Source organism: Ascaphus truei, chromosome 5, assembly GCF_040206685.1.
Source record: "Ascaphus truei isolate aAscTru1 chromosome 5, aAscTru1.hap1, whole genome shotgun sequence".
NCBI lineage: Eukaryota > Metazoa > Chordata > Amphibia > Anura > Ascaphidae > Ascaphus > Ascaphus truei.
In genome coordinates this window covers 296,015,016-296,028,531 of record NC_134487.1, presented here as the reverse complement: position 1 = coordinate 296,028,531, position 13,516 = coordinate 296,015,016, and the positions used below count along the sequence as shown (strand labels likewise).

Here is a 13,516-nt window from a genome sequence, read left to right as displayed (position 1 = left end):
ACTCGCCCATCCCACCTTTTTAATGGCAGTTCTTGCTAGGCACCTGTGAATGACCAGTCTACTGAGACCGCTCTCCCGCCATTAGAAAGGCTATAAGCTTTTTGCAGGGGCAGCAGTGTTAGGACCTGCAGATGGGCCGTGGCGTGGTTGTAGGCGTAAAGTACTTTGGCCAAAGAATTGAACTAAATGACCCTTGTTTATGAGAAGATAAAAAGATGAGTATTTAACCACACAATATGTCAAGTTAGATGTAGTGCCAGGGTAATCCTACCTCCCTAAAAGATTTGCAGCACAAACGTATATGAATTCAATGATGCAACAGGGCAGGGTTGGCCAACTCCAGTCCTCAAGGGCCACCAACAGGCCAGGTTTTCAGGATATCCCTGCTTCAGCATAGGTGGCTTAATCAGTGGCTCAGTCGAAGATTGAGCCACTAATATCCCTTAAGGACTGGAATCGGCCACGCCTGCCCTATGGTAAATACAGCCAGCTTGATACATAGATTACATGGCGTCAGAGACTTCTTACGGTGTCCCCTTCATTAAATGCTGTGGAATTTCTGACTTGGACATTAGGCCTCGGCCATGTTTGCTGCTTGCTTGTGGAAGCGTGCTGACGCGCGCTCCCGCTCAGCACTGAGCCCCTACAGCCGCAATTAGAGCGGCTTTAGTAGGGGCTCACCTGCGCTTCCGCGCGCTTGCGGAAGCGCAGGTCTTAGGGGAATTTAAAATTCCCCCGCTTGCCGGCGAGACAGGCCGGTCACGTGAGCGGTTCGCCCAATGAGGGCGAACCAGCTCCGTGACGTCACTGGCCCGGCCGCCCCCAACCCGCCCCCTGATGGCCTGCTGAGAGCGCGTGCGGTAAGCAACCGCAAGGCCAGGGAAAGCACCCGCTTTCCCTGAGCCTCAGCGCGCCTCAGCGAGCAAGCAGGGAGCATGGACTCGGCCTTAGGGTTGTAGGTTCAAACCCAATGCGAGGATTTGCTCAACCTTTTATAGATCTCATAATGGCGATAAACTGACAGTTTGTAATAATGGCATATTTATTTGGCAATGTAGAAATTGTACCTACTGTATGCAGTGCTGTTAAATCTAGACAAACTAATTGACGATTACAAATGAAAGGGGCAAGTGCATCCTTAATGTGGCTAGTTCAAAAATGTAAACTTGTCACCAGGGCCCCTTACTCTGGCAGACTGTAAAACAGAAGCCCTCTGAATGCTTTGTTTAGATTATCGCTACAGGAGAGAAGATTTGGAAAGATAAGTGTCTGATTGTTGCGAGCTATACAGTATCTGCATAACTCAACCATTCATCCACAGAAGCTGGGTCTATGGTGGAAAATCATTTGCTGTAAAAGAGGGATCGCACTTTGTAAACATGGTCGGAAACGGAAGGATAACATTTGAGAGCGAGAGACGGGAGGGGGTGTTACGGTTTCCTATTGCAACAGATAATCCGCAACATGGTTATAAAAAGCCGCTCAAAGCAGATTTCTCCGTGATTCATATAATGGCGTTGGTATAAATCTTGGGTACCCATTCCCAGTTACTATTGCTCGTTTGTTCACAGACCAACACTGTGGAGGGGAACTGGGAGATTACACGGGGTACATCGAATCTCCGAACTACCCCGGAGATTACCCGGCCCACATAGAGTGCATCTGGAACATTAATCCACCCCCCAAACGGAGAATACTTATAGTCGTCCCGGAGATTTTCCTCCCAATTGAAGATGAGTGTGGGGACGTTCTAGTGATGAGGAAAAGTGGTAAGTTGAAAGCAAGTGGTGCGTAGACAGTATATTTTGTTATTATTATTATTTTGACAGCACATTAAAATAAAATACCGACAATGTAACCCCTTTGTTGGCAGTGAAGGGGTTAATATACATGGCTATGGTGGTGTATAAGGATTAGACAGCCCGGAAAAATTCATATTGGATAAGGAAAATACATATTGGGAAAGTGGGTAAAATATAAGATATGAACAATAAGGCTGTATTCTATGAATCATTTTAGAACTGTAGTCTTCGATTATAGACATGACGTGTTATTATAATAATTAGTATTACAAATAAATATATGAGGACAATTGATTTAATGGGACGTGTGTTTAAGATAATCTTTTGGGGGCATGCTACAGGAATGATAGGAGTGACCGACAAACCAGTTTGAAATCTGTTCTGCGAATGCAGACGGTGATAAAAAAAATAGCCCAATTTCCCAATGCTAACATGGGAAGGTCTGAGAAAAATCTCATCAATGTGAATTAATTCCCCTGCACAATCTTTCCGTGTGCGCATCGCAGCCTCGCCGACCTCCATAACAACCTATGAAACGTGTCAGACGTACGAGAGGCCGATAGCCTTCACTTCTAGGTCACGGAAGCTGTGGATCCAGTTTAAGTCAAATGAGGGCAACAGTGGTAAAGGATTTCAAGTGCCCTATGTCACGTATGATGGTAAGAGTAAATACTGTATACTATGTTTGTTAATAGTTACACAGTAAATGAGGTTGAAAAAGACCTATGTCCATCAAGTTCAACCGATGCTAAATTTAGACGACATTTAGATTTACTGTATTTTGATCCAGAGGAAGGCAAACAAAAAAAAACCCCCAGTGAAACATTACCCAATGTTATCTCATATGGGGAAAATTAAATTGCTTCCTCATTTCAAATATTGGCAATCAGATTTTTCCCTCGATCAACATCTTTCCCATGTTTACTCATTTGTTATATTCCTGAATACCTTTCCTTCCTAAAAAGATATCCAACCTTGTTTTTAAGTCATCTATTGTATCTGCCATCACAGTCTCCATGGGTAATGAATGCCACATTGTAACTGCCCTTACTGTAAAGAACCCTTTCCTTTGTTGCTGGTGAAATCTCCTTTCCTCCAAACTTAGGGGATGACCCCGAGTCCTTAGTACTGCCCTTGGGATGAATAGTTCTTTGAAAGCACCTTGTATTGTGCCCAAATATATTTGTATATAGTTATCATATCCCCTCTTACATGCCTCTTTTCTAATGTAAACAAAACTAAATTTAGTAAGCCTCTCCTCATAAATCAGATTTTCTATCCCCTTTATTAATTTTGTGGCTCTTCTCTGCACTTTTTCTCGTTCCATAATGTCGTTTTTTTTATGGAGTGGTGCCCAAAACTGTACTCCATATTCAAGGTGTGGTCTTACTAATGCTTTATAGAGGGACATTAATGTTGTGTTTAGGTAATAATCCCCTAAAAACAGGGATTACCTGGTGATTAAAACCCAGGTAGGTGGAACTGACCTTTACGCCGTTGGGGCATTATGCAATAAATTGCCCTCTCTGGCCCTGGGCGCTTATAACATTCAAAACCAGAAAGCTAGTTTTCCGAATTTAGTCAACAATAAAATCATTTCATTTGAAAACAAACCCCATTTATAAGATCAAACAACCAAGATACCCTATAATTGTATCGTTCATTTTTATTAAACTTCTAAACTTCTCTAAATGTGTGTAGGAATTGAAATGAATGATGTCATTACTATTGTATAATTACCACTACATTTGGTGACAGGATAGGTGTTGGTTCCGTTTTCTGTGATGGAGAAAGGGGACCATAGTTGGCACCAGTAAAAGATCACAAGCCATATTGGTATTTGTGATTATAGAAATAATCCGGACTGTGATACTTAGACTCTCAGGACAGTAATCCACCAAATGTGAGCAATCTTAATCTTCTAATTTCACAGAGGATTACCAGCAGTTAATAGAGGACATTGTTCGCGATGGGAGATTATATGCCTCAGAGAACCACCAAGAAATACTAAAAGTATGTACATTTCCATACGTTTTACATTAAATACAACTACCACGTGTGAGCACATTTACATGTCTCAGGTAGACCTGCAAACCTGTATTTCCCCATTATCTCTTGGCATACAATGATTACATTGCAGCCAGGGATTCTGGGAAATGACATGCACGTGAGCACACATAGTTCGTCCACTGCAGCCAGGGATTCTGGGAAATGACATACACGTGAGCACACACAGTGCTTTCACTGCAACCACGGATTCTGGGAAATGCCATGCACGTGAGCACACACAGTGCTTTCACTGCAACCACGGATTTGGGAAATGCCATGCACGTGAGCACACACAGTGCTTCCACTGCAGCAAGGGATTCTGGGAAATGACATGTATGTGAGCACACACGGTGCTTCAACTGCAGCCAGGGATTCTGGGAAATGATATGCAAGTGCCGTGCTTCCACTGCACATTTTACAAACTAGATTCAGATCAACCAGCAGAAAGTGCCTAAACTCAGCCCTATATTTCCATTTCTTTATTTCACAGGACAAGAAGCTGATCAAAGCTCTCTTCGACGTGTTGGCACATCCTCAAAATTATTTCAAGTACACAGCGCAGGAGTCAAAAGAGATGTTTCCTAGATCATTCATTAAGCTTCTCCGGTCGAAAGTTTCCAGATTTTTACGGCCTTACAAATAGCTTTATTTTTTCTTTGCCGCATTCATTTGTTTTGTCTTTTTTTTTTTTTTTTTTTTTCTCCGTGTTCCTCCCAATCATTTTCTCTCTCCTCGCAGCCTACGCATATTAAAGGCTCACTTTGCAGTCTTTTATTTTCCTGTGCATTAACAAGAACAGCAAAGAAGGGCTTAATTTCTCAGGCACAAAGGAGACCTTGGCTGCAGAATGGGCTGAGGGGGGGGGGGGGCCGCAGACGTTTAGACCCACTTAGCCACACACGGCGTCCTGCACAGGGATCTTTAAAGCTGCGTTTTATGTTCAGGAGAAAATAATATTCCTTTCCTCATGAAAGTGAGAATACTGCACCCGTACAGTGATCCTGAGCTTCATGCATTACTAGCCCTGTAAAATAACGTCTCGCTAACCTTTAGTGTCGGAAGACCTGCACACCCCAAGTGCTTTGGGTTTTTCAGCATCGCCATCACCTGTGTAGCGATCACACGTGCTATACAATGATGGGACATACAGTACAGTATGATACTTGGAAGGTTGAAGTGCAGCGAGATTCTTTGCTAATCCCTCTGGTGGCTGGCAGACACTTGTCTGTATAGTAGCACTCTAGTTCCCTTATTGTTCTATTGTCCTAGAATGCAGCAGTGAGGATACAAGATAGGTGAGTGCTAGTCCACAGGATGCAGGAGCCAAAGAGTGGACATGTAACCAGTCTCAATCCCATTTAGCCCTGAGGATTTAGCGGTCACAGATGACTAATTCATGAGATGAAAAATACTGATATCTCAATGGTTTCATTCTAGATGTAATTATGCTCCTCTAATGTATACGTGCATTTTGAATATGTTAAAGGATTACCGTGCCCTTAGCATGTATACTACGCCGCACATAGCTGCAACACGTCTACCATTCCGAGTTTGTGTGGCAGCTGTTTCTACCGGCCTCAAGCGACCAAAAAAACCCAAACAACTGGAGAATCCTTCCCAAAATCACGTTCTGTGTTTCAAGTCCGCATTACTCTGTATATTGCAGCGTGCCCATTGCAGTGTGGAAGTGGAGGGTTCCCCCCCAAGCAGAACGGTTCCTTTTAACTGTACCCAATATGTTTTGTAATTGCCCACTATTCTGAATTGGATATCTGCTTCAAGAAGACAAAAAAAAAAAGGGGAGATCTTGGAGTGAGTGTTTTCGGATCCTAATTGCAGCGACACACCAGTAACGGATATTTCGCTGAAAGTGGATATGTTGCCGAAATATTTTCTAATAAGTCGGGTTTCTACAACTTTTTGATTGTCCAAGAATTTTTTTATTTTTGTTTTTTGTTACATTTGATTAATGAAACTACCTGCAAACAAGTATTAGGGCAAGAGAACAAAGTGTGTAGTATAATTAATATTTTGATTTTGAATTGCACTTGAAGTCTGTATGTAATCTTTCGGGGAGGGGAAATATACATTTTGTGGGTTTTTTTTTCGAGGGCTTGTATTCTATTCTGAACCAAAAAATGTAATGGGTTTTATAGGTTATTTCTCATTTCCAGAACTCTTCCATTGTCCTTTAGAAGACTGATGTTTGAGAATCATTGATAATAAACAATAATAAAACAATGTACAGCCTTCTGGAAAAAAAAAATGGCGTAACGGGATAGAAATGGTCCGGAAAGGTAGTGTTGTTAAAGAAACATCCAGTTTAACGTAGCCGCTTTTATAGAAGTAAATGAACATGGAACACTGGTTTTGGACACCTTCAATACAAGAATTCAATTGGTTACCCACATGCTTGGAAATACGACTGGTCATTTGCTAATCCTCAGTAACTCATACAGTTGTTGTATAGTCTCAGGATTAGTCGCCAAATGGCAGTAGCACTTACATCTCAAAATCTAAGGCTTGAGGCCTCCGGTTGGCCAGCTGTAGATGCTTTGCTTCCCTGATCAGTGGACCCATTGGTTTCTGGCAGACCTCCTTTTTAGAAAAATGGGCACATTTATTAGCACACTTCTGCTCGCTTATAGCCAAACTGGTACATTCATTGCTTCTGTAAATCGTTTGAGTCGCTTAGAAAGGGAAATGATCTTCTCTGCACCCTCTGTCCAGTTATATATCGATCTGTGTAAATGCAGAGCCTGCTTCCGCCAAACCCTTGTTAGCACAAAGGGTCAAATTGCCACAGCTGTGATGCCCCCAAAATCAGAAATACGTACTGTCCATGTCCCAGAGTGGCTAATTAGGTGGAACTGCGGCTTTAATACACAGCTCAAACACTTCTCTTTGTGGTTCAATTGTAGTCATTGTAAATACTGCTCTCACTTAATCCCCCTTCTTCCACTGTTCGATTTTAGTTTACGCAAGTGAGTCAGCCATCTGGACAAGTGCCTATAACCTCCATATCCCATATGTACTTGCTCCTATACTCCTATATCTGTAATCCCTTTATTACAATTGTCATGAATGACTCATTAGCAGCAAAGGTATTCATTTAGTCCCCCATGTCCCCCTTAACCCCCTACTTGTGCCGGTCCTGTTATACTGAATTCAGGTATTGAGTAACTAGGAGTGCTGTTCTACTCCTAGTATTCCAAGACTTGGGACAAAATGATTAGGGGTTTGCACCATGGGTCATCCTCTGGCCAATTTAATCCTAAATGTAATCGCCTGTGTTTTTCTCTGTATAGCAGGACACTCGTGATGGTGGCAGTAGCGCTTGATAAATGCTCTGTTGGTAGCAGAAACGTAGTGAATACATTTCACGCAATATACACAGGAGCCCCTGTTACATTTTTGTTCAAACTCCTAGTAACCAAACTTTTCTTTCCATTGCTAATGTTGGGGTAGGACAGATGCAGCCATCATAACCGCTTCCTTTTTTCAGGTACACCGTATGCTCCGGCATATTGCCCTATTCTGCAGGCGGAATGGGACGATTGGCCGTGACCAAAGTGCCGCCGGTGGTCCGCCGCCACTACAACTCCCTGCGTGGCAGCTTGCCACTGTACAATTCACCGCACTTCAGCCACCCAGCACTCCTATTCTCGTGGCCCCCAGCTCCCCTAGTCCCGCGACCGCCCGGCTCTCCTAGTCCCGTGGTCTCCTAGTCCCGCGACCGCCCGGGCGTTCCTAGTGCCGCGACCGCCCGGGCGTTCCTAGTGCCGCGACCGCCCGGGCGTTCCTAGTGCCGCGACCGCCCGGGCGTTCCTAGTGCCGCGACCGCCCGGGCGTTCCTAGTCCCGCGACCGCCCGGGCTTTCCTAGTCCCGCGACCGCCCGGGCGTTCCTAGTCGCGCGACCGGCCGGGCGTTCCTAGTGCCGCGACCGGCCGGGCGTTCCTAGTGCCGCGACCGCCCGGGCGTTCCTAGTCCCGCGACCGCCCGGGCGTTCCTAGTCGCGCGACCGCCCGGGCGTTCCTAGTGCCGCGACCACCCGGGCGTTCCTAGTCCCGCGACCGCCCGGGCGTTCCTAGTCCCGCGACCGCCCGGGCGTTCCTAGTCCCGCGATCGCCCGGCTCTCCTAGTCCCGTGACCGCCCGGCTCTCCTAGTCCCGCGACCGCCCGGGCGTTCCTAGTCCCGCGACCGCCCGGCTCTCCTAGTCCCGTGGTCTCCTAGTCCCGCGACCGCCCGGCTCTCCTAGTCCCGTGGTCTCCTAGTCCCGTGACCGGCCGGCTCTCCTAGTCCCGCGACCGCCCGGGCGTTCCTAGTCCCACGACCGCCCGGCTCTACTAGTCCCGTGGTCTCCTAGTCCTGCGACCGCCCGGCTCTCCTAGTCCCGCGACCGCCCGGCTCTCCTAGTCCCGTGGTCTCCTAGTCCCACGGCTGCCTGGCATTCCTAATCCCGTGGCTGCCCGGCGCTCCTTGTCTCGTGGCCGCCCGGCTCTCCTAGTCCCGTGGCCTTGGAGTGCCGGGGCGGCCGAAGTGCGGAGAATTGTACAGCGGTGACCTGCTCGGCAGTTAGCTGTAGTGGCGTTAACATCGAATGCCAGAAAACAATGCGATGTACTGAGGCATACAAGGAACGCATGCGTAGCACTCCCCTCTGGGGGGAATAAACCAGGTGTTATTATACCAACGTTTTGGTGCTTAATAAAACCTTTCTCATCCCAGGACATTAAGCACTAAAACGGTCTAACATGTTGGTCCATCCTGTTTATTCATCCCGGCCTGGAGTGCTACCCAATTGTTCCTTGCATGTTCTCGTACTGTTTGCGCGGCGGTGGGGAGCCTGGCACCCTCTTTTTCTTTACTGTTTCAGTAATGACATTTATTGCCTGAGTGCGCCAGTATTGGATATCATGCTCTGGGGGATGCCTGGGCACGTTGAGGTTTCATGGGGAACAGTGAGGCCCACTACATCTGTATTTCATTTTTGATACTTGGTAACCTCTTGTGACATTTTCTCAACGTGATATGTAAGGTTTCCTAGTCCTTGCCAGCATGCAAGTGCCCTTTAACCTTCACCGTAGCGGGGGACGTGTTTTCAGCACTCGGCAAGCTTGCTGCAAACACAGACCGAGAAAGCCTTCAATAACACACTCAATTTTGTATTGCATTCTAGACACCTTCGCCCTGTTTCCCATGCATTTAAAGACATCTAACTATATAACTGGGATGTTGTAGCATTTAACATGTAGCATAATAATACCTTCTATCTATATAAAATACCGGATAATGTCCATCAAGGACGAATGTTTAAGGAACCAACATGTATTAATGTTGGGACATGTATTTGTAAACCGAACTCCTGCCATTTTTTTTTATAAGCCTGGAACTTTAAAATGTCTAACCTCATATGATCCCGAACATATATTTTCAGCATCAGACAATGATCCTCTTATTTTTTTTGATGGTTTAAAGCAGCAAAACACCTTTCCCTACATACTTTTTTTTTTTCTTTTATAGGGTTGAAGCAGGTGGTCTCCGGTGCTGTACCCCATTCATTTCAGCTTTGGGGACCCCCTGGTTCCAGAGACACTTGGAGTTTGAATGTCCAGATCAGGCGTGCCAAGAGGAAGCCGCAAGGGATGACATCACAGCTTCCTATTGGCCAGCCGCCATTACGTTGGGCACACAAGTTCCCTGGCTGCACAGATACTGGCATCCCTATGGAGGCAAGTATCTCTGGAAGCAGAGGGTCCCCGGAGCTGAATTTACTGGGGTTCAGCTCCAGGCACCCCGTTTCAATCCTAAAACAAACAAAAAAAGAGTAGAGCGCGGCGCTTTGCTCATCTAACTGGGAACAGTATAGCTGCAGCTGTTCTGTTAAGCCCATTTATATTTCGGGGAGTGCATTGTTGTTCTGGGTTACTACGGGTGTTGTTGGCTTGGTGTGCACCAGATCCTAGATTTGTAATCAAATATTTGAACTTATTTTACTCACCTTTTAGTGTTATCTTCACTATTTTCCAGCAAGCTTCCTCTACCTCTATTTCCTTAACACTTTAAACATGTACAATATACAACACCAACCTATAAGTAATAGCTACCAATGGTGGGTACCTATACAATGTACAGTTCTAATTACTTTAGTGTGTGTGTGTGTGTGTGTCTGTATCTGTGTATATATATATATCTATATAGATATAAAACAGTGGTTGACAAATCACCAAAAAATCTACTCGCCACACAAAAAAATCTACTCGCCACCTAGTACCAAACGTGTGCTGCTTGGGCCAATATTTACTCGCCCGGGGGTTAAATCCACTCGCCCGGGGCGAGCAAATGTATAGGTTTGTCGAACACTGGATATATATATATCTCACACAAACACACGCACGCGCGCAGTTGGTATTGACTAAATGAGAAATGCAGAGCATGAGTTAGGTTTGCTATACCTAGGGTTTAAAGTTTAAACCAATGTAGATGTGACGTTCGTGAGGAGTTTGTTTGATTCCATTCTACTGATGAGGTTGGCAAGCCATGAAATCACATAGTAATGGCCACCAATAGAGCTTCCTTAAATGTAAATGCAGTACAATGTATGTACATATATACTGTATGTAACCCAGGGGTTCTCAACTCCAGTCCTCAAGCTTCCCCCACCCCCCAAACAGGTCAGGTTTTCAGGATATCTGCTGCAGCACGGGTGTGCCTCTGATTTGTGCTGGAGCAGGGACTGGTTGAGCCACCTGTGCTGAAGCTGGGATATCCTGAAAACCTGACCTGGTTGAGGACTGGAGTTCAGCACCCCTGGTGTGTAACCCATTCATTGCTGGAGATGACAGCAGTACAAGTTGTTCCAGTCTCCTCCAGCACAGATACATTTCCTGGTCCATGTAAATGTAATAAACCGTTTGCTTAAGATACAGGCAGCTTGTTAAGCACTTGAAATAAGACATTTAGAAATTCATTGAAAAAGGAAAACCCGGTATAATGCAAATCTGTTTAGTTTTGTATCATTTTGCGGAGCCATTATTTTGCTAAATGTTTTTTTTCTCTGTATGTTTTTTTCCTCGGTGTCTGTTGAATTCAGACATCTCACTCGTTTCTATTTTTTCCCACGTCAGACTAATTCCCAAAAGATTGTACAGAAAGCTTAACTATTTGAAAAGGAGGGTTTTTTAGTTTTGTTTTTTTTTTTGTTTTTATACCCGACTATATATAGTAACAATGTAGTTTTTCTTTTATTTATTCTGCAACTAGTGTTTTAGTGTTTACGGGTGCATTTACTTTTACTGGTAACAAGAAAAAAAAAAAGATTCTCTTCTATAATACATTCCTGTTCATTATACAAGTTGAATCACTACAATTTTGAATATAAAAGCATAATATACATTTTCTCTGGGACACAATTAAGATGGATGCCTTGATGTTTCACTTCTCTGCAGCATAAACCCATGTAGCCTGTTTGCCACATGTTTGTGTAAATGAATGCTCACCAAGCATGAAAGAAAGAGAGAAAAAGCAGATGTAATGTTTTAGGTAACTATAGCAACGCCTCAATTAGGGCTATTTGTTAAAAAAAAAAACATAATTGTATAGACATTTAAGTAAAAACAGATATTAAGGCAAAACATTTCGAATTCATGGTCATGCTTGTAAAAGTGAATGCACCTTTTACGAATTACTTGTAATATACAACAATAAAATGTACAGAATTATTTTTAGTTGTAATATTTAAACCTTTGGTATTCAGTGAAAAGGTCAAATATATATGTAAAACATTACCATTTCCTTTGGCTTTTAATTATAACTCTGTATTATACTCGAAGACAAATTGCCAGTGTCATTGTACCATAAAAAAAATTATTGCATCTAAATTGCCAACACTGTAATAAAGTGACTTTAATTTTACACTTGTGTATTGGATCTGTACATTCTTGAGGAAAAACAGTGATATAATACTATTTTATAGAATATATATATACATACATACACACACACAATAAATAAAGAATATCACTTGTGAGCACATTCACGTCTTAGACAGTTCTGCAACCCTGCCTTTCAACCATTATCACCTAGCATACAGTGCTTCCACTGCAGCAAGGGATTCTGGGAAATCCAGAAATGTGAATGATCACACAATGTGTCACCTTTTGTGTGTGTGTGTGTGTGTGTGTGTGTATATGTATATGTGTATATATACACACACATACACACACAAACACACACAGTGTGGAACTAGCACTTACATGTACATCTTGTTTGAAAAACTCTCAATAAGGAACATCCGTCTTATTGGTCTGTCTTGAACCCTTCTGTTAGGAAACAGATAAAGAATTCCATAGCATAATACCATTTTATTCAAACATTACGAATAAAATGGTGCAGATTTTCCACTCACAAAACGATTATCTTGAGTTGCACGCATGTTAAACACGAGGCTTTTCAGCACAACGGACGGTCTCCGTTCTTCTCCTTTTGGTGATTGGTGTTACCGGAGACTAAAATCCGACTGCTGTCCTCCGCGGGTTATCAACACCCACCCCGGTCTGACAGTCTGCGACTGAACCTCTGAGCCACCTGTGCTGAAGCTGTGACATATTCTGAAAACCTGACCTGTTGGGGTGGGTTTGAGGACTGGATTTGGGCACCGCTGACTTTAACGAACATATTGTTTTGCCTGACGTTATTCACTTTGATTTTCTCTCTTTTCTTAACTTTAGTTAAACATTTATTTCACGGTCTGGATCAGAGACCCCAAGATATACTCGGGCCGAGACCCAAAATGGTTCCGTTAGCTCAGGGCTCATAACATACAATGATCAGAATGCGAAAACAGCGGCCATTATTGATCTCATTAGCATAGGCTTAACAGCATGTTACGTTAGCGCGGCGCCAGCTTCAAATAACGAGAGCGTCATAACTGGGATATGCCAATAGGATCATATTGGCATATTTCCCAGATATCTTAGGGGTGCCCATTTCTTGTGCAGATATCTCCGTGTGTGTGAGATATATAGATATATATTTTTATATATATATGTATATGTGCTGAAGCAGGGAACTGATTGAGCCACCGGTGCTGAAGCAGGTATATCCTGAAAACCTGACATGTTGGGGGGGGGGGGGGGGGGGTTTGACGAGTTGAGCCCCCCTGGTGTATGCAGTGCTGAGCATTCGATTTCACATGAGACACGAGTCCCCCCCCCAGAAGAGCCCGTCCAAGGTCACCAGCAGAATCTGAACTGGCTTTGCCCACTTTCAAGACTTTAGGGGTTATATAGCAAGACGAAAGTGGGGGCAAAAACATGCCTTCTGATAAATCCAAGAAAAGAAGCGTATGGATTTCCATAGGACATTTTTTGCTCCACAATTGCACCTTTGTCTTTATACATACGCCTTCCACTAAGCTTACTCCTTCAGCCCAAATACGGTGCTGTTTTCTTGCACCTTCTGTACTCCAATTTTGAACCCAGCAGATATATAAATAGGCCCCATATGTAGCCTAATATAGTAGAAATACCATTAGTGAATAGTTAGGGAAACGGCTGCAAAATTACAAGCGCTTTGCATGACCCTTTACAATTTTCCCATAAACTCTAGGGATGTGTTTCCTTGGGATAACTCTGCAGGTCACTGCCAGATCTTGACCGTCAC

General features: G+C 44.0%; 1 protein-coding gene across 4 annotated transcripts in view; it reads left to right on the top strand.

Moving 5' to 3' along the window:
* The window catches only part of SCUBE1 (signal peptide, CUB domain and EGF like domain containing 1), a 245,748-nt gene extending 233,981 nt beyond the window's left edge, over positions 1-11,767 (top strand). For all 4 annotated transcript variants that reach the window (XM_075602787.1, XM_075602786.1, XM_075602785.1 and 1 more), the window contains 4 exons: positions 1,572-1,769; positions 2,309-2,461; positions 3,736-3,815; positions 4,342-11,767. In XM_075602787.1, coding sequence (XP_075458902.1) covers positions 1,572-1,769; positions 2,309-2,461; positions 3,736-3,815; positions 4,342-4,494 — 584 coding nt within the window. In that variant the 3' untranslated portion in view covers positions 4,495-11,767. The remainder of the gene's footprint in view (positions 1-1,571; positions 1,770-2,308; positions 2,462-3,735; positions 3,816-4,341) is intronic.
* The last annotated feature ends 1,749 nt before the right edge of the window (positions 11,768-13,516 follow it).